The following is a 25,706-nucleotide window of genomic DNA, read 5'->3' as shown; positions in this document are numbered from 1 at the left end:
TGTGTCCTAAGAGGTTTATGCACATGTTGTTTAATTAGCTGGTGGCAACAGCTGATTTCCTTTGTTTTTCTTCTCAGCTTTTCCCTAGGGGAGGGGGGGCAGGAAAGGGCTTGTGGGTACCCCACAGGAAGGAATTCCCAAGTGTGCCATCCTAGGTTCTCAAAGGGGTTTTGCACTTGGGTCGTGGCAGCATCTACCAATTCAAGGTCAGAGAAAAGCTGTAACCTTGGAAGTTTAATACAAGCCTGGAGTGGCCAGTATTAATTTTTAGAGTCCCTGCGGGCCCCCACCTTCTGCATTCGAAGTGCCAGAGTGGGGAATCAGCCTTGACAGATGTGCATGTTATTTTCCAACAAAACCAAAATGACCTTTCTGTTGTAACCCACGTCCTCTGTTTCTCTTACCACCACTTCCAATGCTTGTAACTATCTGTGAGCATGTTAGGTCCCCACTTACGCTCATTGGGGTACTGGAAGGTCTTTTATTTGTCTCTAGGGCACTATACGCACTTACGTGGCTAGATAAATAATTAACAATATTTTGTATCATTCATTAGCAGATACGTTTCACAGTAGCACAGTGGATTGTTTCACTAATGAAGGTGACACTCATAGACTTTAAAGCCAGAAGGGACCATCGTGAACATCTAGTTTGACCTCCTGCATATTGTAAGCCACAGAACCTCACCCACCCACTCCTGTAATAGACCCACAACCTATGGCTGAGTTACTGAAGTCCTCAAATCATGATTTAAAGACTTCAGATTCCAGAGTATTTAGTTTAAGCCAGCAAATGACCCATGCCCCACGCTGCAGAGGAAGGTGAAATCCCCCCAAGATGTCTGCCAATCTGACCTGAGGGAAAATTCCTTCCCAACCCCAAATATGGCTATCAGTTGGACCCTGAGCAAGTCAGCAAGACACACCAACCAGACACCTGGGAAAGTATTCTCTATAGTAACTCGGAGCCCTCCCTATCTAGTGTCCTATCACCAGCCACTGGGGATATTTGCTACTAGCAGTTGTAGAAGGCCCCGTGCCACTGAAGGCAAATCTCATCATACCATCCCCTCCATAAACTTACCAAGCTCAGTTGTAAAACAAGTTGGGTTTTTTGTCTGCACTGCTTCCCTTGGAAGGCTGTTCCAGAACTTCACCCCTCTGATGGTTAGAAATCTTCATCTAATTTCAAGCCTAAACTTGTTGATGGCCAATTTATATCCATATGTTCTTGTGTCAACACTGGCGCTTAATTTAAATAACTTCTCTCCCTCCCTGGTATTTATCCCTCTGATATATTTATAGAGTTCAATCATATCTTCCCTAAGCCTTCTTTTGGTTATGGTAAACAAGCCAAGCTCCTTGAGTCTCCTCTTGTAAGATAGGTTTTTCATTCTTCTGATCACCCTTGTAGCCTTTCTCTGCAGATGTTCCAGTTTGAATTCAACTTTCTTAAACACAGGAGACCAGAATTGCACACTGTATTCCAGCTGAGGTCTTACCAGTACCTTGTATAATGCTACTAACACTTTCCTGTCTCTACTGGAAATACCTCACCTGATGCATCCTAGGATTGCTTTATCCTTTTTCATGTCCACATTGCATTGCAAGCTCATAGTCATCCTGTGATCGACCAATACATGCAGGTCTTTTTCCTCCTCTATCACTTCCAACTGATACATCCCAGGTTATAGTAAAAATTCTTGTTGTTAGTTCCTAAATGCATAAAATATTAAATATCATCCCATTTCTATTACTCCAGTTTACAAGGTCATCCAGTTCTTCTTGTATGATATTCCGGTCCTCCTCACTATTGGCAATACCTCCCAACTTTGTGTCATCCGTAGATTTTATCAGCACACTCCTACTTTTTGCACCAAGGTGGTGAGTGAAAATGTTAAATAAGATTGGTCCCAAGACCAATCCTGGAGGAACTCCACTAGTAAACTCCCTCCAGCTTGACAGTTCACCTTTCAGTATGACCGATTGTAGTCTCCCCTTTAACCAATTCCTTATCCACCTTTCAGTTCTCATATTAATCATCATCATCTCCAGTAATACACTAATAATTTCCCATGTGGCACTGTATCAAATGCCTTACTGAAATCCAGGTAGATTAGATCTACTGCATTTCTTTTGTCTAAAAAATCAGTTATTCCGTTAGATGCTTTGTTCTCTTGGTGTTCCAGCATGGTATAAATATTGCAGGGATCAGTTTTGTTCTGTTTACATGCACAGATCAAGAGATCGAAGGCATTTGAATGATATGACTTCTGTTTACTGAGCATTTACTGCAGAAATATAATGCTTGAGTCCATTCATTATTTGTACATTGGTATTAAAAATATACACTCTGGGTACAAAAATCCTCTGTCTTTCTCTCTTGTGTAGGCTGCCTCTGATTAGTGTTGCAGTAGTTCAAGGAAAAGCTCTGGGAGGTGGAGCAGAATTTACCACAGCATGTGATTTCAGGTAGGATTAAAATCTTGTTGAATAGACTCCAGACAGGTGACAATGACTGAATGGTTGTCTCTGTGGGACATGTCATGTTTAAGGTATTATATTCCACTGCTGATCACTGTCTTACAACCTGTAGGGAAATGGCTTTCTACTAATACGCTAAAACCACCAGTTATTGTAGAAATCTGAGGAATTAATAAATCCATGACATCTGCATATGGATTCCTAGAATGCACCAGGACTCATATCCCTGAACCCCAGGACATTTGTAATTTTGCCCACTTGCTGTGTAAGTATACCATGTGTGGAAGAGAGGTTTGGGTTTCCCGACATTAGAAACAGGAGAGATGCTTTACCTAGTAGTTCCAGACTGCAGCTCCTGATGGGGGGGAAAGAACATAACCACCAGTGAAGCCAAGCCAAGCACTCCACACTGGGCAAACAAGGGAGCACCTCTTCATTCACTTGATGGGATCAGATATCTGTGAACAGGATGCTACCTCAGTGTTATTCAGACTACAACACAAATAAATTAAACTAAACAGGTCTTCATTTTAGGGTAAAAAGAGCTCAGCCTTTAGTGCTTCTTCTGCCACGTGACCTCTCTCATCTGCACTCTGGGCTCTGGTTTATGTCTGTTACTCAGTGAATACCCTCAGATACGCTGCTGCAGTGACTTTAACTATTAATTCTCTACATTACAGAAGGGTTAGTTCAAACTTCCCCTCCCTGATATGTAAGTATGATACGTTGCATATCACCTTACGTCCCTACCTAGCAGCTGAATTTTTGTACCCTTAAAATGTACCCAAGCTGAGGAATCTGTTGCCATAAGTAAAAAAAAATTGCTAAGTCTCCATTTCTTTTTAATGTTATATGAAAGGTTACATCGAGGATCGTTTTTTAAGCACTTGTTTCCTGGACTGTAGTACTGGGGAGCTGCATACAGTTTTTGGTGCATCAGTATTGGAAAGATGCCAATAGTTGGAATTCAGGGGATAGCAAACGAGGCTCCAGTCCTGCAAGCTGCGCAGGGGTTTGTCAGCATGAAGCAGTCTGAAGGAGCAGGGCTTTAATTATTAAGAGGCTGAAGGCAGAGTGGGGACCGAGAGACTAAAATAACTGTATATTTGTCATTAAGTTAAATGATGTTTAACAGGGATGTGAAAACAGTTTGCTGGCACAAGGAGCAAAGGGATAACACAGGTGGCTCCCTCTGAAATCAGTGGGAATTATCCATGTGCATCTAAAGGAGGAAAAACATAAATGCCTAAATGGAGGGGCTTAGGACAGTCCAGAGAGGCACTTATAAGCAAAGGTAATGGTATAAAAATGAGCAAAGGAAAATATATGCTGGATATCAGAAAGTACCTCCTGGCAATCAGTTCTATGAGAATTTAGAATAGCCTCCCAGAGGAAAAGGTGGAAGCCATTTCACTTAAGCCACTTGAAACTAGACTAAACCATGTCTTTATAAGTATCTATAGAGCTCTTAGAAAAATGAGACCCCAGTTCTAAATATTTGACATATAAAGCATTGACAGGAGCATACACTTAAGAGGACCTAAGATAAGTTTTTTCCTTATATCAATGGATCTATAAATGTACCTGCTTTAAATATCCTTAACCTTAATTTGACACTCTGAACAATATGTAATATAAGTAAGTCCCATCTGGTAGTACAGAATGCATCTTTTGGCTTTCTAAAAAACAATTTAATATTCTCTAGTCTTACTGCAGCAATGCAGTTTTGATACACTGTACAATTATAATCACTGTCAAGTAGTTTGTAGGAAGTGGGCAGCTGGAATTCCTTTCATATTCTGCCATAATTCTCCTAATAGCTGTAGCTGTGGATCCATCTTCCATCACTTTCCAACACTCCAATCCAGTACAACTAAATAACAGCTATGCAGAAGCACCAGGTGGGATTTTAATGGATAACAAAGGCAAGATCTTGATTGGGATAGGGGGTTAGAGAGAGAAACAGGATCTACTGCAGATGACTTCTCAGGTCCCTTCCAGCCGTATTTTTGTATGATTCCATGATTCTGTGATATTGGGGGTGAAATACTGGCTTCACTGAAGTCCGTGGCAAAACCTGGGTCAAAGAGGAGGTTAAGGACATTGAAAACAAAGAGGTTTATTCGTTTTCTCAAGTAAACTATCTGTTCCTTCCCCTTTTTTTTTCAAGTTATAGCACTTGGCAATTGTACAAGCTAAAATTGGAAGTTGCAAAACTGTTTCCATTTTCAAAGTTACTGAAATATTCACTACTCAACTAAATTTTTCTCTGTATGTTATCTATCCAGAGGCCTTGTGTACACACACAAGTTGTACCACTTTAAGTATACCCGTATAGTTAATGTGGGACAACCCCCGAGTGTGGATGCAGTTATAGCATTATAAAGGTGCTTACACTGCTATATCCTATTCCAGCAGAGAAGGGGAAGAAGCTATGCCAGTATAAGGCACCATTATGCTGGTATAACAATGTCCACACTAGGGCTGGTACAGGTAAAACTGTTTCAATTAAAAAAAAAATCATACCCCTAACCGACGTAGTTATATTCAAATAAAAATAGTTTGTAGACCAGGCTTGAAGTTGGTTTCTGAAGTTTGAACAAAATCCCTTCATCTTTTTTATGTGATGGAAACTGAGGAAAATAAATACTTTTATCTCTGTAATAAGAAACAAAATTCTAGTGTCCCCTCATTATTGTTTTAAACTGAATTACCTCAAATATATGTGTGTGTGTGTGTGTGCGCATGCATGTGCTCATTGGGCATCAAAGATTTTTAGTTTAGTCTAATGAAGCTGGACTTTTTGTGACATTATTGCACATTTTCCCCAGCCAACTTGACAGGTCTGGAGGTTGCTGTTCCCAAACCCTGCCTGAGTCAATGTGCATTTGCAATTTTACATGAGATTGTAGCACTCATTGAAAAACATGAATGATTATCTATTGTCGAATCACCTAAAAGCCCCGATCAATGCATTTTACAAAAAATATGCAAAATGAAGACAATTCCCTGTCCCAGGACTGCAGAGACTTAAGCACATGCTTATTTTAAGCCCTATTCATAAAGTAAAGCACAACATAAATCTTTACAGGATTGGGGCCTTTGAAAGCTAATGATCTATGATTATGACACGATGCATCAGATGAATAAACAGACAAAATGGAGGTAGGTGAGGGACAAGCTAATAGTAAAGACACGATGATTTGCGCAAATTAGTAGTCTCAAGGAACATAACTGCTGCCTTAGGCAGCAACAGCGAGTAGCAATTTGTAAGCACCATAGTGCCTGTCTTTCATTGACTTCAGTGGGAGTTAGGAGACTAACCTGCTGAAGAACTTTTGGAAATCCCAGTTGCCACCTATCTGCATCCTTAGGCACCCAGACACCTTTGGAAATCTAGCCCTAAATCACTTTTGAAAATGGGTTCCTATGTCACTTAGGGCAGGTCTTCACTATCCGCTGGACTGGCGGGTAGTGGTCGATCTATCAGGGATCGATTTATCGCGTCTCAACTAGACGCGATAAATTGATTCCCGAATGCGCTCCCCGTCGACTCCTGAACTCCAGCTCGCGAGAGGCGGAAGCGGAGTCGACGGGGGAGTGGCAGCAGTCAACTCGCCGCCGTCCTCACGGCCAGGTAAGTCAACCTAAGCTACGCCAACTTCAGCTACGCTATTCACATAGCTGAAGTTGCGTATCTTAGGTTGACCCCTCCACCCCCAGTATAGACCAGGGCTTAGGCATTTTTGAAAATTTTTGCCCTCTGTCTTATCTCCTTCCCTAACACACGCACCCCCAAAGATCATGCAGTCACAATGTGGATAGATGTGCCAGTGCCCTGTTAATCCAACCTCAGATAAACTGTCTTCAGCCAGATGACAGCAACAGTAAAGGAAGGAAATCGCCCGTCCTCATAACATTGACCTGAATTTGGTTTAAAGTCTAATTGGGATCATTTAAATGCAAACATTACTAGGCACCACTCAATTCTATTCATTTTATAAAAGAAATAAAGGAAATTAAACAATTAAAACAATTGTTAAATGTAACATTCATATTGCACAATTAAAATTACAAGGAACCCAGTTGTCGTATCATTACTTTGGGTGAGCAGTACCTTGCCTCATAAATGTTACCATTGATTTAAAGAGGGACTTACTTGCTGAGTGATCCTTCTCATCTGTGAGAGAGATAGTGGCAGAATCTGTCCCATAGCAGGAAAAATATAATGCTAATATCTTGTTAACAATGTTAAATCAGCCAAGTTCCATGTATATGGTGTTTTTTATTCCTGTATTTCTTGTGAAATATGTAGCTTAATGTATTATTGTTTATGGTATAAAATGTGAATCATAAAACATAATTCTTTGCTTCTAAGAAAGCTATAAAGACATTAGTATTCTGAAGCAAGCTTTTCCAAGAGTAGGTTTCATAATGTTAGAACACACTAAATTAGCTTCTTTGAAAACTTTTTGCTTTGTGTAAGGATTTCAGCTTGTATTTCTATCAGAATCAGTGTTTAGGTAAACAAGATGCTTTTTATTTGAAATAGTAGCTCTTTTCACAAGGCAGAACATGACATGAATTTAACAAAGGGCATTCGCATATTCATGAGCTCTTCTTTGGAAGTCCAATCTGACAAAGTACTTTTAACCAGATGCAGTACGTTTCCTGGAGGAGGGTTGGGGGCCAAAAATATCCAAAAAGTCAGTGGACGTTTTCAGGAAAAGGAATGTTGGTTAAATCTAGGCATGGGTTCTGGTAACTTTAGCTGTTTGTTTAATATTCCATAGGTCAGCTGATTTATTTTAACCATGTACATATTCCTAAAAAGTCAGTGCACAATTTTAAAATTTCACTGAACATCCATGCATCACAGCACATTTGTTAAAAACCCTGGGAGGTTTGTTAGTACAATTTTCTGACAAATTTTCAAAGAGCCAATTTATAGCTTTAGAAGTTTCAGATTCTTCGGAGTTCCAGGAAGCATTTCCCTCAAAATGCTGTTGTTTTCCTTGGTCTGGTACATTTGACTGCTGCTTAAATAATCACAGCAGTGTTAAGGATGGGATTTTTTTCCCCCTGAACTACCACTATTCATTTAATTTTGTTGTAAACAGGTTAAATGCCCATTTTGCTTAGAACAATTTATACACACATTGTCTAGAATTCCAATATATTCAGTTCTCAGAGTTTGGTTTTAATCAAGATTTAAATAACAGCAAAACATAAACTTCATTCTAAATTTTCTTTCCAAGCTTGGTTGTTCCTAGGGCTTTACCTTAGTACTAGTTCCTTTTCCCTCAGAAAGAGAGTCAAGGTTGGAGCTAATGAGATCTACTTGGCAGCATGAATCGGCTGTAATGACTACGAATTCATAACTCCGACTCCTCCTATAATCTTCTTTGTCTGAAAATCTGCCTATGAGTGCAGTTGCCATATTGGTTGTGTACACCATTGCCTCAGTTCCACCTTTGCTGAAATCCTCCATCCATGCCTTCAGCTCTTCCTACTTCAGCTACTGCAACTCCCTTCTCTATTGTCCCACAAACCCCAATTCTCCAGATTTCAGAAGGTGCTGAATGCAGCTGCCTGCCTTCTCACGTGTTCAAAGAAATGTGACCACATCACCCCAAATACAATCAACTTCTATGAGAATCATCTTCTAAATAATCCTTATTGTTAAGCTATGATCTTGTCTGTAGCTGCCTCATCATGGACTTGGACTCTGTTTGCTCACCTCTGAAAACTGGGCATCTTTTGTTAAGTTTGGCATTAAGAGCCACTGGAAATTTTGTCCCTGATTCTTATTAATCTGCACATTCCATATTAGGATCCTACTGGGGGATCGGGGAGAGAAACAAGTCCATTGCTTATTTCATGTAAATTATTTCAAGTTAAACTTTAAACTTTAAATGTTGTTTGGGACTTTAAAGAAAATATATTATGGATTAATTCAACAAGTGGAAACGTAGGGCCATGGGAAAGGAGTTGTAAGAACAGTTAACTTAAAGTGTAACATGAATGTGATTTCTCATATTGGCAGTAAGCCTATCACTTTGACCCAGATGTTTAGAAGAAGTGCCCAAAACATTCTGTACTAGGGACTGTCAGGTAGAACTTTTTTCTTTTTCTTTTTTTTCTTTTTTTCATTTTTTTGGGGGGGAGGGGGGGTTCTTGGATATCATTTTAACTTATTTAACTCTTGCTAATGAGGCTATTATTTTAATCACTGAAAGAATTTATGAGGACTGCACTGTCCTGTTGGTTTATTAAAATAGTAGCTGAGACCTGTTCCTTTTTTTCAAGACTCTAGATTTCAGCTGCTCACCTTTGTGAGTTGTGTATTGCAAGCAGGAGAGAACCTGACTTTGCAGAACCTTCTGTTCATTGACCCAAAATTTGGGATTGTAGAACTGCTTGCTGAGCTTGCAGCTAAAAATACCCCTCATGAGGGGTAGGTTTGCTGAAGGCTTTTAAAAATATATATCTCTGTAAATTAAACTTTTGGCATAGTTTGATTTTGAGTGGTTACCATTATCATTTTCGGCCAAATGAATATTTGTGACCAGAAGATTTTCAAGAAGAGCAAAATTGGTTTTGCTTTGTTTTTTTAATAATACCAGCCTTCTCCTTAGATAATCAGCAAAACTCTGTAGGAGAAACCTTTTGTATATCAACATTACAATATTTTCACAGTAGAATTCTCACTTGGTGTTACAAGTAAAATGGACCTGCTTTGCTTCCTGTCATCCCCAATGGTGAAGCAGCAGTTGTTGTAATGCATAATTTCCTTATTCCTTCTTTGCACAGAGCAAAAACACAAAGGGCTCTCCAGAAAAGGGAGGGGGTTTATTCATATAGTTGAGCATTTGTGGGAAAGAGCAGGGAAGTCATGTCTGTCAGACATCCATAGTATTGCTATAGTTTGAAAACCTGCTAAATGTTAATAACTGGAAGCTGTTGATTGATTTGAATGTGTAATTTGAATGTATAATCAAGGCTTTTGTATCCCTTTAGAAACCTAACTAACTATTCAATTAAAACTGAAAAGCAGGTGAAATTGTGACTCACTTTCTTTAGGATGAATCTCATGCAGTTATCTGTTGTGAGAAGAAGGGTCAATTTTGATAGATTGAGTGTAGAGTTATATGGTCAAATTTCAGAAAAATCTGTGGATGATTATCTAATCTCTTTACAGAATACCAGGATAATGAATTGAAAGTGTAGGTAGGGCAGACAGAGACTGAAGGAATACAACAACATGCAGGTGTAAAAGGAATAATTAGTCCCAATTTGCTTTTTAGAGGAGACTCTTACCCTGGAGGATTGAATTCTGACAGTATCTCGACCTCTGTCATTAAAATCAAAGTGAAGGTTGCAAGCTGCTGATCAAATGCTTTGCTGACTAGATGAATTATTTTAGTGTAGTACTGCATATTTCTACTGTATAACATGCTTCCCGCTGCACACCGCTACGTCAAAATTGATCAAAGACTCCAAAAATCACTGCATTATAAATTTCTTGTCCTGAGGTAAAATCTCATATAAAACATTCTAGGTAATGTAACCACAGAGGGTTTTTAAATTGTTTTTGTAAGTAAACGGCCCCAGTAATCTGAGTATATCATTCCCTGGGCCAGCTATTTGACAAGGGAAGCATTACCAGCCCTCAGAGTATCTTGCTGTGATGCAGGGGAGTCAGATTTAGTCCTTAGCTGGACTACTCCCATTTTGGATGGGCAGGGGCTGGGAATACTCCAGGAAAAATACTCAGCCTGTGGCAAAAGAAACACCTCACACAGCTCTTGAATAATCCCAACCTGCTTAGCCAATGCTCAGAGCAGCAAGAGGAATGCCATCGCTGTAGAGGAAAGGACTGACTTTGTATGAAAGTTTTCAACTCCAGCCCTCTTCCCTCCTGTACGTGTGACATGTGCCCCTGCAGCAAGGAAGATATGTTGACTCCAATAAGGGCATAACCTCACAGGGTATTATAGTGAAATAGCTATTCCACACGAGCTTTCCATGTAGCCACTCTTATTCCTCATCATGAAGCAACTTTTTGCTTTAGCTTAATCCACTTCCAAATTGGATTAACCTTTGTGGTTATGACCTGCTGTCAGGGTTGTCTCAGGTATTTCCCGGACCAGGAACAATGGCTCCAATTCAAGTGAAAGCACCTTGGGACAATGGGATGACTGAAGCATAGGAAAACTAGACCGGCCAGGTTTCTACACAAAGCTGAAATTTGGAAAGGGGGAAATCCCCAAATGAGAGAACAAAGAATTCAGGTGTTAACCCTGGTTCTTAAAAGCCACAGAACATGAGGCTTGGTCTACCCCACATAGGGCAAATCTACGCTACAGCGTTACATTGGGGCACCTGCACTGATGCAGCTGCGCCTTTGTAGCGCATCTGGTGAAGATGCACTATGCTGATGGGAGAGCGCCTTCCCGTCAGCATAATTACTTCACCGCGGTAAGAAGCATAAGCTATGTCGGCGGGAGAGTGGCACTGGTGTGGACAGCATGAAACTTGCATCACTTGGGGGGGTGGCTTTTTCACACCCCTGAGTGACGTAAGTTAGATCAACTTTTAAGCGTAGCGTAGATCGCCCATATGTACTTTGGTATAACTATGTCATTTGGGGTGTGAAAAATCAACACCCCTGAGCAACGTAGTAATATCATATATCAGCCTTAACCCCCGGCTTCTCCTACCAACACAACTACTGCCTCTCACGGAGGTGGAGTTATTAAGCAGATGGGAGAGCTCCAGCCCTGGAGCACCCACAGAAAAAGAAATGGTGGGTGCTCAGCACCCACCGGCAGACTCCTGATCAACTCTTCCCCTGCCTCCCTGCACCTCTCGTCCGCTGGCAGTCCCACTGATCAGCGCCTGCCCCTTCCCCCCCAAGTGCCTCCCGCATGCCGGTGATCAGCTGTTCAGCAGCGTTCAGGAGGCGCTGGAGGGGGCGGGGGAGGAGTGAGGGTGGGCCACACTTCGGGGAGGGGGTGGAACGGGGCAGGAAGAGGCAGAGCGGGAAGGGGTGGGGTGGGGTGGAGTGGGGCCTTGGGGGAAGGGGTGGGGCAGGGCCTGGGGCGGAGCCAGGGGAGCACCCCCGGCACATTAGAAAGTTGGTGCCTCTGCGGGAGAGCTGTCTCCCATCCGTTTAGAGTGGCTTCACCAGGCGCGGCACAGCTGCACCAGTGCATCTGCGCTGATGTAAATTTGTAATATAGACCTGCCCTGAGATTCTCAGAGGGGCTCACAGACACTTGGGCAGGACAGAGGAAGAGAGCAGCATGCGGTCTTTTTATCTCTGGGGCCAGCGGAGGAGGAAGGAAACAGGTTGCAAAGCAGGGGAAGAGAGGAGAAGCTTTGAACAGGAGTGGGGATGCTGCTCCTTCGAGGACCCTCAACTAAGTCTGAAGAATGCTATCGTGTGTCCCTGAAGAGGTGACCTATAAACCCAGAGTGCCATGAGGTTGGAGCTCTGGGAAAGGGTGAACTCAAGCTACTGGGGAGTCTGGGGGATCAGCACTGGCCTTGGGCAATTGGGCCATGTGGTCCCATTTCCATGAAAGGATAACAGTGAGCCTGTAACCAGGAAGTGTGCCGTAGAGGCCAAGAAAAGAGACAGTCGTGCAGCCTAGTCAGATCATGGGAAGCATAAGGGCACACGGGCCGAGTATGGTGGGGACCGGAACACAGTAGTCTAGTGAGTATCCAGCAAAGGCAGTTTTACCAGGGCTGTGTGACAGCAGCCGAAGGATATAGGGTCTGATTTCCAAATTTCAGAGGTGCTGAGCACCAGTTCTGTCCTTAGGATTTATGGGGCCCTATGCAGTATTATTAAAATGGTGCCCCTATGACCGATGGCAGCCCAGGCTCAAAGCCAGGGGGCGGGGAAGGGACGAGGCAGCAAAGGATACCAAGCCATCTGGCCCGTTTCATGGCGGCGGAGAGTCACCATATCCTCTCCCTCACACAGAATGCTCCGCGCCAGCGCGTTCGGATCTGTGAATACGGCCCCTGCCTAAGGAGATTTCAGTGCGCGCTGGGTGTATGGGAACTGACCCGCTCTTACCTGCTCTCATGGGCGGTGGGTGAAGCTGCCGCTTGGCTAGCTCCCCAGCCCACCTCTTCTGCCTGTGGCCCCACCCATACTCCGGCCCTGCCCTCTCCCCACTGTCTCCCTCCTCTCTTCCCTCCCCCTCCCTGATCACCCCCCTTCCAGCCAAATCCCTGAATCCAAATGAAGCAAATGACATTTGAAAAAAACACTTTTCTACAATTTCTTTCTAAAGAAAATGGAGCATGTTTTCTACTGCATGCCAGATGGTGAAGACTGGACATGCAGAAAGTACCTAATTAAAAGCACTAAATTTGGGAATAAAAAATGTCAGTCACAGGTTTTTTGTTATACCCTGAAGTTTGTCAGAGATTTATTTGCAAAAACTTTGTAGTAAGGGCAAGTCAGCAATTACATATTATGGAATACATCATGCAGCTCTTCTCTGTTTTACATTATCTTAATCAGTATTTCTAAGCTGATTTTTATATTTTAAGTGTACTCTTAAGCCTTCATAAAGTAATCATTCCAGATTAGTACATATTTAACTCACTGAAATAGACATTTGAAATTAATCAATCACAGAGGTTTGGAGTGTTTATAACCATGTTCATTGCTTTTAGAAAAAGGGAACACTAATTTACTTTGTGTGATCTCCAAAACAATAGATATGTGTATGAAATTTCACCAACTTTAAAAAATATGTTTCCAAAGATTTTAGGCATAACAATGGATTTTATATCTTACTAAGGTACTGACTTTGCTGGAGGATTCTCTTAAAACTAGTTAATCAAATAGTCAGAAGTAAAGAAAGGGAAACTTGTTTGTCCAGATATCTGGAAGGAAAGGGGTGTTGCCCTTTAAGGGCTCTCTTCAACAGGTGGGTGAAGGGAGAAAGGGATGGACAGGAAGACTTTGGAGGCAAGTTTTTTGTACTATAGTAATTAAAATGTGCATTTTAGATAAGGGTGGTCTTTTGAAGGATATATCTAAAAAACTATATGTCTGAAGATCCACGCATTTAAGGCTAAAGATGAATACTCAGATTGTGCATCTAAAAATCTGTGCAAGGATTTTTTAGAGATGGGATTTTATAATCTTCAGCAACACACCAATGAAATATTTTAAAGCAAATTTTAAACTAAGGGTCCTGTAGATTAACATGTTCTGAGTAAACATTACAGTTATGCACAACTCTTTTTGTCAGTAAATTCAGAAGCCGACAGTATATACCTGCGGGTTGGCAAATGCCTGTTAAATGGCTTCATTACCACTTGAATGGCTCTTTAACAGTTTCAATGTTGTGCGAATAGGTCTGGCAGGCTGGAATGATTTTTTTTACTTTTAAGTTACTAAATCCCCTCCAGAGGAAGACTTACCAGGCTGCAGCAGCCAGCTGTGGTGGGAGCCTGCAGGAAGGGTCAGAACAGGGATAGGAAGAGGCAGGAGGGTGGACACTAAGATCCAGGTGTGCCCCAAATTTTCGGGTGCCCTACGCAGCCACGTATGTCTAAGGACGGCCCTACTGAGCCCTCACAACTCGAGCTGAAGTCAGTGGGAGCTCAAGCCCATGGTGTTTAGTTAGGTTCCTGTCTGGCATTAGGAGATTCCAGGTACAAGATGCTTAAGCGGCTGGACAATATATGTAATAAGCACGCTATCCAGTTGCACTTTACTTTTGGGATAAAAAATAGTAAACGTTGCTCAACTCTAATGTGGGTCATATAAATCAGGTGTAGAGGTTAACACTGAATATTTTTTTCTCACTGATAGGTTAATGACTCCAGGAAGCGAGATTAGATTTGTCCACAAGCAAATGGGTTTAGTACCAGGCTGGGGTGGAGCTGCCAGGCTAGTACAAATCGTTGGCAGTGGCGCTGCCCTGAAGCTACTAAGTGGCGCTCTCAAAGTGGATCCTGAGAGAGCAGTGCATCTCGGGCTGGCTGAGGAAATTTTGCCGTCTTCAGATGAAACCAGATCTTTAGAAGAAGCCCAAGCATGGCTAAATCAATATACAAAGGCTCCGGCCGAAGTGATTCAGGCTGTGAAAAAGGTGGTCACAGCAGGAAGAGAGCTACAACTAGAAGCTGCCTTGCGGGCGGAGAAGGACATTTTTGGAACCGTTTGGGGTGGGCCTGCCAATTTGCAGGCCTTGGCTCAAAGCACAAAACGCAAATGATTAACTGTCAATGCATAAGGAAAATGTTTTTGATCTTTTGCAAACAAAGCCTCCGCTAAAGCAGGTGTTTATTTGAACCATTTAAGAATTTGTTCATTTAAACTGGCACTAACATTCCTAGCTTGCATATCATGGAACCATATTTGGTGTGCTACCACAGAATGAAATCCCCAGTGGATCCTTTGCTGTTCCAATCACAGGTAGAATGGAGATTAGTGAAATTAAGGGTAAATTCTGTGCTGCGAATTGAACTGTTACCCTCTCAGAATGAAGTTGAAGTCTATATTCTTGCTGCATTTTGAATTATTCGCTTGTGAAGGTGCTAGGTTGACTGTACTAGAAATAAAGCCTATTCATCAACCGAACAAGTGCATCCCAGGCAGGAAAGTACACTTCCCCAGAACTTGCTGCCAATGTGCCTCAAATCAGTTTTGGTGGGACAACCACTAAGGTGACGGGGTAGTTTGTTTTCCGTCTTCAATCAATTCTTGGCCTCTCTGCTGAGAATGCAAACCAGGACGCTAATTGTAGTGATGGTTTTTAGAGGTGAAGGACTCCACTAGCACAAATAACTTCAAATAAGACGGCAATTTTTGCTTTCTGTTGCCTTTCTTTGGAATTCTAGCATTTGCTTTTGGGAATTGTATGTTAACTTGCCCCTGTACATAACTTTTTTGTGATTAATTTTTCATTAATTTTCATAAAGAAACAAATAATAAAAATACAGAATAGTAAATGACTTACAGCTTATTTATATCACCCAATACTGCACATTTCACAGGATTGCCAATAGAATTATGCAGTTACACAACTTCACAACTTGTCAAAGCTGCAATACAAGATCAGACAATGTTACACAGATGTAAGATGTTATGGTGGAGGTTATAATAATAATAATAAAAGATGTACATAAATAGGGAGGAATGGGGAGGTGGGAAATGGGAGGGGAACAGTGGAGACGTCAGGTGGAAAGGAAGTCTGATATTATTTGAGCTATCTCGGTATTCTTTATCCAAATGTATCTAGAAACGGGGGACAAATTTCATATAATTGCTCTCTACATCTATAAGCTTTCTTATTCTTATACACCTATAGTCTTTCTTTCACTATTCAGCCAGGTCAAAATACCACTGCTCTAATCTGGGTATAAGCCTACTCCATATTTATAAAACCATCTGCTTCGTAATCATTGCGGTCCTCAAGAACCAAAGTCTTTGTGGTGGAGTTCAACCCAGCATAGCAGGTACATAACCTAGGATATAACTTTCAGCTGAGGTTTGGTTGCTGAAGCCAAGCACTGTTGTCACTATTGTGTCCACCTCTTTTCCCTGATTATTGGACAGTCCCATAGCATGTGCACCAGGGTTCCTTTCCCCTTATTTACAGCACCAACAACATCAGAGGATAAGGCCCGCATCTTGCACAACTTTTGTGGCATCCAGTATATGTTGAATAGAATCTTTTGCTGTATCAGATGTAACCTGAGTTCCACAGAAACATTGTTAACATTCTGTAATATGCCTTGCCACTAGGATCATTTTAAGGGCTGTGATAACCCCCTTCTCACTCTTTCACAAATAACCCCAAACCAGTCGAGTTCCTCTTAATTAGTAAAGCAGACATAGTGGACATGGGCCTGGGGAGTTTATGAAGCATTTCCAAGATTCCCAATTCTTCTGACAGTCCTAGGGCATCTGGACCAATCTGTAGTTAGCAAGTGTTTTTGTTGTAAATACTGCCACTCTGCTGAGGGTGTCAGGTTATAGCTTTGCTTTAGTGTTAGAAAAGAGGCAAAGCCCTCATCCTTGACAAAGTGGGAAATGATGCCCTTGTTCAGACAGTTCTTCCACATTATATCTTTTTCCCAGTTTGCAAGACTGGGTTACTCCAAATTGGTGCTTTTGCGTAATGGAGAGGATGAAAGACCTGAAGACCCAATGAGCTAGAAAAAAAAAAAAAAGAATTATTTTGACTTTCAGACGTCAGGCGGTTGTTGCAGGGCCACCAGTTACAGCTTATGTGGAAGTGATGGAAATAAGATACAGATGCGATTGAAAAACAAACATGGAATCCCAGGATCCCATATTTTATTAGCAACAATAGATCCCTGCAGAAAACTATATACAAGAAACCCAGAGATCACCACAGAGCCCGTAACCACCCCAAACAAACCAAGAAATCTGTGGTCTACAGCCAGATACTCAGGTACTACAGAATATGCTCCAAGGAGAAAGTCCGGGATACACATACTTAAAAACCACCTTCGCTGAACAAGGACACATCACCAGAGAAGTAGATCTTATCATGGAATGAGCCACCCAAATATCGTAAAAGAACCTGCTTCAGTATGAGGGGAAGGAAACTTCCGACCACACACCCCAAATTGTCACCTGCCACCCCACGCTGGAACCTGCACAGCATATTATTAAAGAACTACAACCCATACTCAGTGCGGACCACATCCTGAAAGAAATCTTTCCCAAACTCTTTCTTCTGGCCTTCTGGCCCCAACCTCATCAAGCTCATCAGCTACAGCAAACTCCCCAGAGACCAGGACACACCAACTCAAAGTGGCACCAGACCCTGCCATAACAACTGATGCAAAATCTGTAGACCTATCGCCACTGCTATGGCAATCAATACCTCCCAACCAGATCCATATATCCTAGATATGCTTATTACAACATGTGGTGCACCACACCCACTGCACTGAATGCCTCAATAACTATGTGGGTGAAATTAGACAGTCACTAAGCTCTTGAATGAATTCACACAGTAAAATGACAACAGACAAAAACACCATATCACCCATGGGTGAAAACTTATCACAGAACGATCACTCCATAGCTGACCTCTCAGGCCTCGCCTGCAAAGGAAACCTGCACAACACCTTCAAAAGATGATCCCAGGAACTTAAATTCATAACTTTGTTAGACACTAAAAATCATGGACTCAGTGAAGACACTGGATTTATGGCCTATTACCACAATCTATAACCCACTAACTCTCCTTTGGCCTATGACTGCAGAGATGTTTGCTCAGTTCACCTTGAGTTATCTCTTACAACATGTTAATTCCTTATGCTAAACAATTTTTCACCTTGTACTTAGCTGTGGCACTGTGGGTACCTATTCCAGATCTGAAGAAGAGCTCCGTGTAAGCTCGAAAGCTTGTCTCTTTCACCAACAGAAGTTGGTCCAATAAAAGATATTACCTCACCTAATATTTTACCTAGTCACTTTTTAGACTAGAGCTGTGCTGTAACAGTAAGTTGAACATTATTAACGCCCCCCCAAAACCTCTTTCCATTTGAGAATACTGATGATCAACTTATTTCTTATTTAAGCAGGTACAAAAAGGGGTGTGGTTTTCAAAAAGTATCAGAAGCCACAAGTTTATTCTAAGAGTTGAGTGAATATCTACAAATATATGAGTAATTAGGACACTTTCAACAAAGGTCTGCCAGAACCCCAAATTTACTGATTAACAGAGAAGACTGCAAGGCAGTTGCCCCACCTTGACTTTGGGCTTTGCCTTACTTATGATAGGGTGGGGAAGCATCTGGAGAAGAGTTTGTACAATTCACTGTGAGCAGCTTAATATGATGTTGCATTTGATCTACCTTCACACACTACTGTTGTTGCCAGCCTAAGATTGAATGTGAGCCTTCAGTGAGCATTAGGATGCAAATTAGCCTACCATACTAAATTGCCATAGATATTCATAGATTCCAGGCCTGAAGAGACCATTGTGATCATCTGACCTCCTGTATAACACAGGTCATGGAAGGTCCCCAAATCATTCTTAGAGCAGATCTTTTAGAAAAACATCCAGTCTTGATTTAAAAATTGTCGGTGATAGAGAATGTCACAGTTAAGGGCAACTGCAGGGCTCAATCCAGCATGAGTGTGCAGAAGCTGCCTACTTGATCGGGCACAATACCTTATAATTTTTAACTCAGTGGTTAGAGCCCAGGTTGTGAGAGCCCTACATTCACTACCCCTGCCACCTGACATGAAGAAGGGAGACCTCTGTGTGACCCTAAGAACCCCCTCAATGCCAACAAGTGAAATATTCACTGTTCTGTAACAGCAACCCTTAGCTGGCCTGCCAAACTCATTACACCTAACATACTGCTTTCATAGTATTTATCCCTAAAGAATATCATGTAAGGTATCTAATAAAAGCTTATATCATACTCATCTTCCGAATCGTTGCTAGATGTAAGTATGGATGATATTTAAAGAATTGTGTATATATACTGAAATCTGTATTCAAGGTAGAGCTGACAGACAAGATTTGGGTCAGACGAAGGACATTGATTCACCTGTCTGTTGGCTATAAGCATTGTACGCCCACACACTGGAAGCCAAATCTGCATACAGAGTAAACAGGAATGGGAATACACCAGAGACTAAACTATAGGGGTTTGTCCTGTCTTTAGGCGACTTTGGGGATATAACTAGAAGGCAAAAAGAACACCATGTTATCCTTTGCTGAGGAAGCAAAAAGGACAGTGTTTTTTTGCATTAATGAAAGTTGGGTTCTAGCCACATTGGTTAGCGACACGGTGAGAAACTGCTTGAGACAAGCATTTTTGCCTGTTAAAATTAAGTTTATACGTGAAGAGTGTGTTACACATTTTGTTTTATATGTAATCATTTCTGTCCCCTCCTACTGTCCTTGCACACTATTGCTTAGATCTTAGTCTTCAATTGTAAACTTATGATTGTTGTCACTATAAATATAGCTGAGTGTTGTGTGTTATAGAGGACCTGTTCCTGAGTTATACACATAAACCCAAACACCCTTGCCCCACCCCCTGTCCTGAGGCCCCGCCCCTTCATTAATGATCTGGAGGGTGGTGTAGATTGCACCCTCAGGAAGTTTGCAGATGACACTAAACTGGGAGGAGTGGTAGATACGCTGGAGGGTAGGGATAGGATACGGAGGGACCTAAACAAATTAGAGGAATGGGCCAAAATAAATCTGATGAGGTTCAACAAGGACCAGTACAGAGTCCTGCACTTAGGACGGAAGAATCTCATGCACCGCTACAGACTAGGGACAGACTGCTCGGCAGCAGTTCTGCAGAAAAGGACCTAGGGGTTATGGTGGACGAGAAGCTGGATATGAGTTGTCAGTGTGCCCTTGTGGTCAAGAAGGCTAACGGCGTTTGGGGCTGTATAAGTAGGAGCATTGCCAGCAGATTGAGGGATGTGATCATTCCCCTCTATTCGGCATTGCTGAGGCCTCATCTGGAATACTGTGTTGGGTTTTGGGCCCCACGCTGCAAGAAGAATGTGGAAAAATTGGAAAGAGTCCAGCAGAGGGCAACAAAAATGATTAGGGGGCTGGAGCACATGATTTATGAGGAGAGGCTGAGGGAACTGGGATTATTTAGTCTGCAAAAGAGAAGAATGAGGAGGGATTTGATAGCTGCTTTCAACTACCTGAAAGGGGGTTCCAAAGAGGATGGATCTAGATTGTTCTCAGTGGTAGCAGATGACAGAACAAGGAGTAATGGTCTCAAGTTGCAGTGGGGGACGTTTAGGTTGGATATTAGGAAAAACTTTTTCACTATGAGGGTGGTGAAGCACTGGAATGGGTTACCTAGGGAGGTGGTGGAATCTCCTTCCTTAGAGGTTTTTAAGGTCAGGCTTGACAAAGCCCTGGCTGCGATGATTTAGTTGGGGATTAGGTCCTGCTTTGAGCAGGGGGTTGGACTAGATGACCTCCTGAGGTCCCTTCCAACCCTGACATTTTATGAGGCCCCTCCCCCACTCACTCCATCCCCCCTTCCTCTGTTGCTCGCTTTCGCCCACCCTCATTCACTTTCACCGGGCTGCGGCAGCGGGTTGAGGTGCAAGCTCTGGGCTCGGAGGTGGGGTCGAGGGGTTCAGAGTGTGGGAGGGGGCTCCAGTCTGCAGCAGGGGGTTGGGGTGTGGGCTCTGGGAGGGAGTTTGGGTGCAGGGGGGGCTCAGTGCTGGGGCAGGAGGTTGGGGAGCAGGAGAGGGTGCAGGCTCTGGGAGGGAGTTTGGTTGCGGGGGGACTCAGTGTTGGGATGGGGGTTTGGAGTGTGGGCTCTGGGAGGGAGTTGGAGTGTGGGAGGGGGGGCAGGGTGTTGGGATGTGTGCAGGAGGGGGTGAGAGGTGCGGGCTCTGGCCGGGCCCATGGTACTTACCTTGGGTGGCTCCCAGGAAGCAGCCAGCAGGTCTGGCTCCTAAGCTCAGGTGTGTCCAGGTGGCTCCAGGCACTGTCCCTGACTGCAAGCACCACCCCTGCAGCTTCCATTGGCCGCAGATCCCAGCCAATGGGAGCTGCGGAGTCTGTGCTCGGAGTGGGGGGCAGTGCACCAAGACTCCCTGGATGCCCCTGTGCCTAGAAGCCACTGCCGGACATGCTGGCCGCTTCTGGGAGCTGCACAGAGTTAGGGCAGGTAGGGAGCCTGCCTTAGCTCTGCTGCACCACTGGACTTTTAGTGGCCTAAAATCTCTCGGATTGGCTTCAGTAGCCTCCAGGAGATCAAGATCAATTCAGGGAGACTCCTGGCCAATCTGGGAGGGTTGGCAACCCTAGCTAGCTATGTGTATACTGTTCCCTTAGGTACAGCAAACCTGGTAACTGCCCGATGCTTAAAAGCTGGATGTTGCAGGAGTGGGGTAGGCGTCAGTGGAGCTCAAGGACAGGGATCACCTAGTGTTAACCTGCTAGGCAATTTTAGGACTGGCATATACTCAGAAGAGAGTGTGTGAGTGGCTGAATGTCTGTTAGTGTCAGGGAGCTTTCATCTAGCTACAGCAGACTCCCTGTTGCAGCAGGGGGTAACAAGATGAAACAGTCCTATGCACCCTGAGACAGTATCACACCCTGTTCAAATCTTACATTTCAGGGGATTGCCATAACCAGGGGGCTATGGGACAGTCTGATGGGGGGAGGGTGGTGTGCTTCCGCAAGGTCTACTGTTGAAGCTGATACACTTAGGATAAATAAAAGGGTCACTGAGAGAGAGGCCAGAGAAGAGTGAGAATGCCTCTATAACCTTGTGATTAGGGAGATGGAAGACTGAGGGTCCAGGCCCCTGCTTCAATGACGAATCATTTATCCAAAGTAGAACATTGTCAAGAGGACATATCAAGAGAGGCTCACCCCGATCAGACTATCCCATAGCTCACTGGTTAGCACGCTCTTCTGGGAGGGGGGAGATGCCTTTTCAAATCCCTTCTCTCTATCATTCAGATGGGAGTGGTGCTTAGGAAATACCTCTGGTATCATTATCAATTCTTGGCTAGTTTAGGTAGGAAAGTGATTTTTGTGGATCACATATCTCTCCCCATTCATTGTCTAAGAAGCCTGGGCACCTACTAAGGCTTTGTGGAGTCCAGTGATTTTTTTTTTGCTAAGTGGCTAAATGTCAGGCATTGCAATGCTGAGTGTCAAACCTAAGTCGCTTTGTGTCTCTGGGCCTTACTCATGGGAAGCTGTATTGCTCTGCTATATGAAAAGCGCCAATAGGCACTTTCATGCTCCTTGTACTTATGGCAGACTGTAAAATTCACTTTGAGTTGATTCACAAAGCTACTTAGATGCCTAAGGCCCAACATTTAGGTGCCACTGACATTTTCAAAGCCACTGTTCAGCTGCTGTCTAACCCAACAGGGGCCTACCTTTCTGCCAGTACACAGGCACAAAGCCACCCAAGGGCTGTTGCTGCCCCACTCCTAACCAGCTACTCCGATCCCTAGCAAGTTTCTCAGGCTAGGGCTTTCCCTGCCTGTCCCTGTACGAGGTCTCACAGTGCACCTATGGGACTTCACACAAAGGGTGCCCTGGGGTCAGTGGCTGTGTCCCACACTACCCACTGGCTAGAAACCCAGGTTTGAGTTCTCCCCTGTTTTGAAACAGCGACTTGAACACAGGTCTCCCCTCTCAGCAGTGAATGCCCTAATCACTGGGTGGGGATGGGTCCCTTTCATGCTTTCCTGTTGAAATTGTTGCACTAAAGCCAGAGAGAGCCTCTCTAGCCTACTGGTTAGGGTACTCAGGTGCACATCCTTGCTCCAATTAGTAGTTATTTATAAACAATGGAATAGCACTAACAGATAAGCTTGAGAAAGCCCAACTCTAACCTAGCCAATAGCTTGGTGGTGAGGGCACGCCGCAGGGATTTGGGAGACTTGTGTTCCCCTCCAGCTAGAGCAGTGATTTGAAGCCAGGTTGTTCCCCTGCCAGGTGTGTAGTACCCTATTAATAGGGTGTAGGAGGGCTCTCTTTTGCTTTTCCTAAGAAAAGGCACAGGCTACCTAAGTCGCTGACCTGGCTTAAGTGCCTAACTCTAGGAGCAGGTTCTTGCTGAGAATTCCAGGCAGCTGAAGGGTCCTATCTCTGGCCTGTCAGTCCAGTGCCTAAATACCTTTGAGATTCTTGGCCCTAAGAGCTCTTTGCTCTGTATTTCATACCTGACTAGCTTAGGAAGTGCCCCATTCGGCTTCTGAGGAGCCCTTCCTTGGACACCTAACTCTCCCCATGCACAGTATGAGGAGCCTGGATCCCTGAGGATGCACTGGGGACCTAACAATCAGACATTGAAACACCTAAGGCCCTTTGTCAATCTAGATTTTGGTATTTCTCCCCCTCTTCCGTTGGGATGTATATAACCAGCCAGCAGAAACGGGCAATTAAGTGCTTGATGCTTCACTGGGTAGGCTTGCAAAAGTGATTGCTGCCGTCAGGTGGTTCTGAACCTGAGAGTGTTATGAATTTGTAACCACATGGGAAACATGACTGTGGGTTTTGAAGGACTGATGCATATCAGAGTCCGAGAGTGAAGTTGGGGTGGCCTCTGGTAAGCTTTTTAGCATGCATGTGGGTCCTTTTATGGTTTTTTAATGTTTCTAGAGTGCATTCACCTTAAGAATAAATGTGCTTTCTTATAAAGAGCTATGTGATAACTTACAACTGTGGGTCAGTATGCTGTTCGTAGCCTCTGGCGAGAAAGCAAAGTGCAGCTGGTGGTCTCATTAGGCTGTGTGGCTTGCTGGGAATATCACAATATAGGCCAAGAACTATGCAGCCTGGACAATTCCTGGTCAGAAGGGAGAGAAACACAGGTCTCTGCCCAAGAGAAGTGATGGGAGCCAGGAACCTAGAGTGGGTGCCCGGAACCTAGAGTGCGTGCCCTCAAGGGACCACTGAGAGGAAATACAGGTGCAGGTGTCCTGAATTGTAACAGCCACCATCTTAGGTATCACAAGTCTTTCCCATAGCCCAAGCTTCCCTTCCGATTTACTTTGCCACATAAAATTTAAGGGTAGCAATGTCATACATAAGTTGTAGTCCCTTTTTCTCTAAATTGCCGTATGTGCATCTTTCCAATCTTTTCTTACAAGGTGAAAATCTCTTAATTCACTCAGCTAGAGAAAAGAGTGACGCATTGTGGCTGCAGCTTAGTGAAAATTGGCAGGAAAAATAGCCTTCCCAAAAGGTGTACTTGTTGTGGTAGCCGGGAAATCCACCCCCTCAACTGCAGGGGAGGACCCACTGAGCCCAGATCACAAATGACTTCTTGGGACAAGTAAGTAAACAGAAACAGGAGTCACCAGTTAAAAATCAGGGATCCAGAAGGGGACACTGAGCAGAGAACACTCTGGATAGTGCCCATCGCTCCTCAAAGGTGTCTAAGGAGTCAATGGACACTATCCAGAGGGACTCTGCCTGGAGGCATGATTGGACAAGGGATTGGAAATTGGCCCAAGAGTCACAGAGCACCCTCCTCATCAACCTTAATTAAAAATGGATCAGTTGATAAGCCAGCGAAAAAATGAAACCTCCCTACTGTCTCCTCTGATGAAACTTCAGAGTCTATATCCCTTAAAAGAATAGAATCAAGGAACCTTGTTTTGTGGGGCCCAAATTAGGGGGCAGGGAAATACACATCTTCTCCAGTCCACTCTGCCAAAAGGTGTCCTTTTGCAATTCCTTCCTCTTCTGTCAGTCTCTGGAAACAACTCACTGGTGTGCTCAGATAGTAATTTTAATCATATCCATCAATTTTTGGTATGGAGAAAAATGGAAGGCAAATTAGTTTCTATGGGAGGTCAAATTCTCCTTTGTTTCATGTTCTCCCTGTTTCCTAAACAGAAGCCAGACAATGCAATAGAGACCTGCATGGTCTTTGGAGCTCTCTTCCTCACAAGTGTGCACTTCAATTATGGCTTACAGAAAAACAGGAGGATTTGAGTATGTGGGCTTCAATCTTACAGAACAATTCTAAATCAGAATGGACCTCATTACATTCAAAGAACTGAAGTCCTAGAGAATAAAAACAGCACCTTTCAGCTGAGGATTTAAGTGTTGTATCCAATTTCTGTACAATTCAGGTATCATATTTCTATGATAACTGTATGTGAACTGTGTGGTTTGTTTTCCAATGACTTACATTAAGAAGCTGAGACATGTGAATAGATGCTTTCTTGTAATGTCTTAGTCTGTACATTTTTATTGCAAATACGGCCATGTCCTTTCCCTCTGACCAAAATCTGGACCGAATTAACTGAAGTGGTTTCTTAATGAATTTGGAAAATTAAAAGCAAATGCAGTACTTATGACCTCAAGTCAGCTCAAATTATTGTAAGCTTTTCTGAAGCCAGGGGGGGAAAAGGCTTATCCTGTCTTTTGACACTGAGGCCAGCAGTAGAGCCACATCTCCCACTAAGGCCATGTCTACACTACAAAATTATGTCAACCTAACTTACATTGGTGTAAAGCCGCCAGAGTAATTACAGTACATCGCATGTGTGTGTCTACATTTTGCTCCTTGTGTCAGTGGTGCATGTCCTCCCTCGGAGTGCTTGTATGGATTGTACTATCAGTGTGGGGCATTGCGGGACAGCTCCTGAAAGCCAGTAACAGTCAACATAAGCAACACAGTTTCTACACTGATACTGCGTCAACATAACTACATTGA

The 25,706-nt window shown here is 43.3% G+C and overlaps 1 protein-coding gene across 2 annotated transcripts in view; it reads left to right on the top strand.

Moving 5' to 3' along the window:
• Positions 1-15,607, top strand: part of ECHDC1 (ethylmalonyl-CoA decarboxylase 1) — a 44,852-nt gene extending 29,245 nt beyond the window's left edge. For both annotated transcript variants that reach the window (XM_074948396.1, XM_074948397.1), the window contains exons 5-6: positions 2,391-2,471; positions 14,335-15,607. In XM_074948396.1, the coding sequence (XP_074804497.1) occupies positions 2,391-2,471; positions 14,335-14,740 (487 nt within the window). In that variant the 3' untranslated portion in view covers positions 14,741-15,607. The remainder of the gene's footprint in view (positions 1-2,390; positions 2,472-14,334) is intronic.
• The last annotated feature ends 10,099 nt before the right edge of the window (positions 15,608-25,706 follow it).

This window comes from Natator depressus, chromosome 3, assembly GCF_965152275.1.
Source record: "Natator depressus isolate rNatDep1 chromosome 3, rNatDep2.hap1, whole genome shotgun sequence".
NCBI classification, from domain to species: Eukaryota; Metazoa; Chordata; order Testudines; family Cheloniidae; genus Natator; species Natator depressus.
Note: the sequence above shows the minus strand (reverse complement) of the source record. Positions and strands in the feature narration are given on the sequence as shown.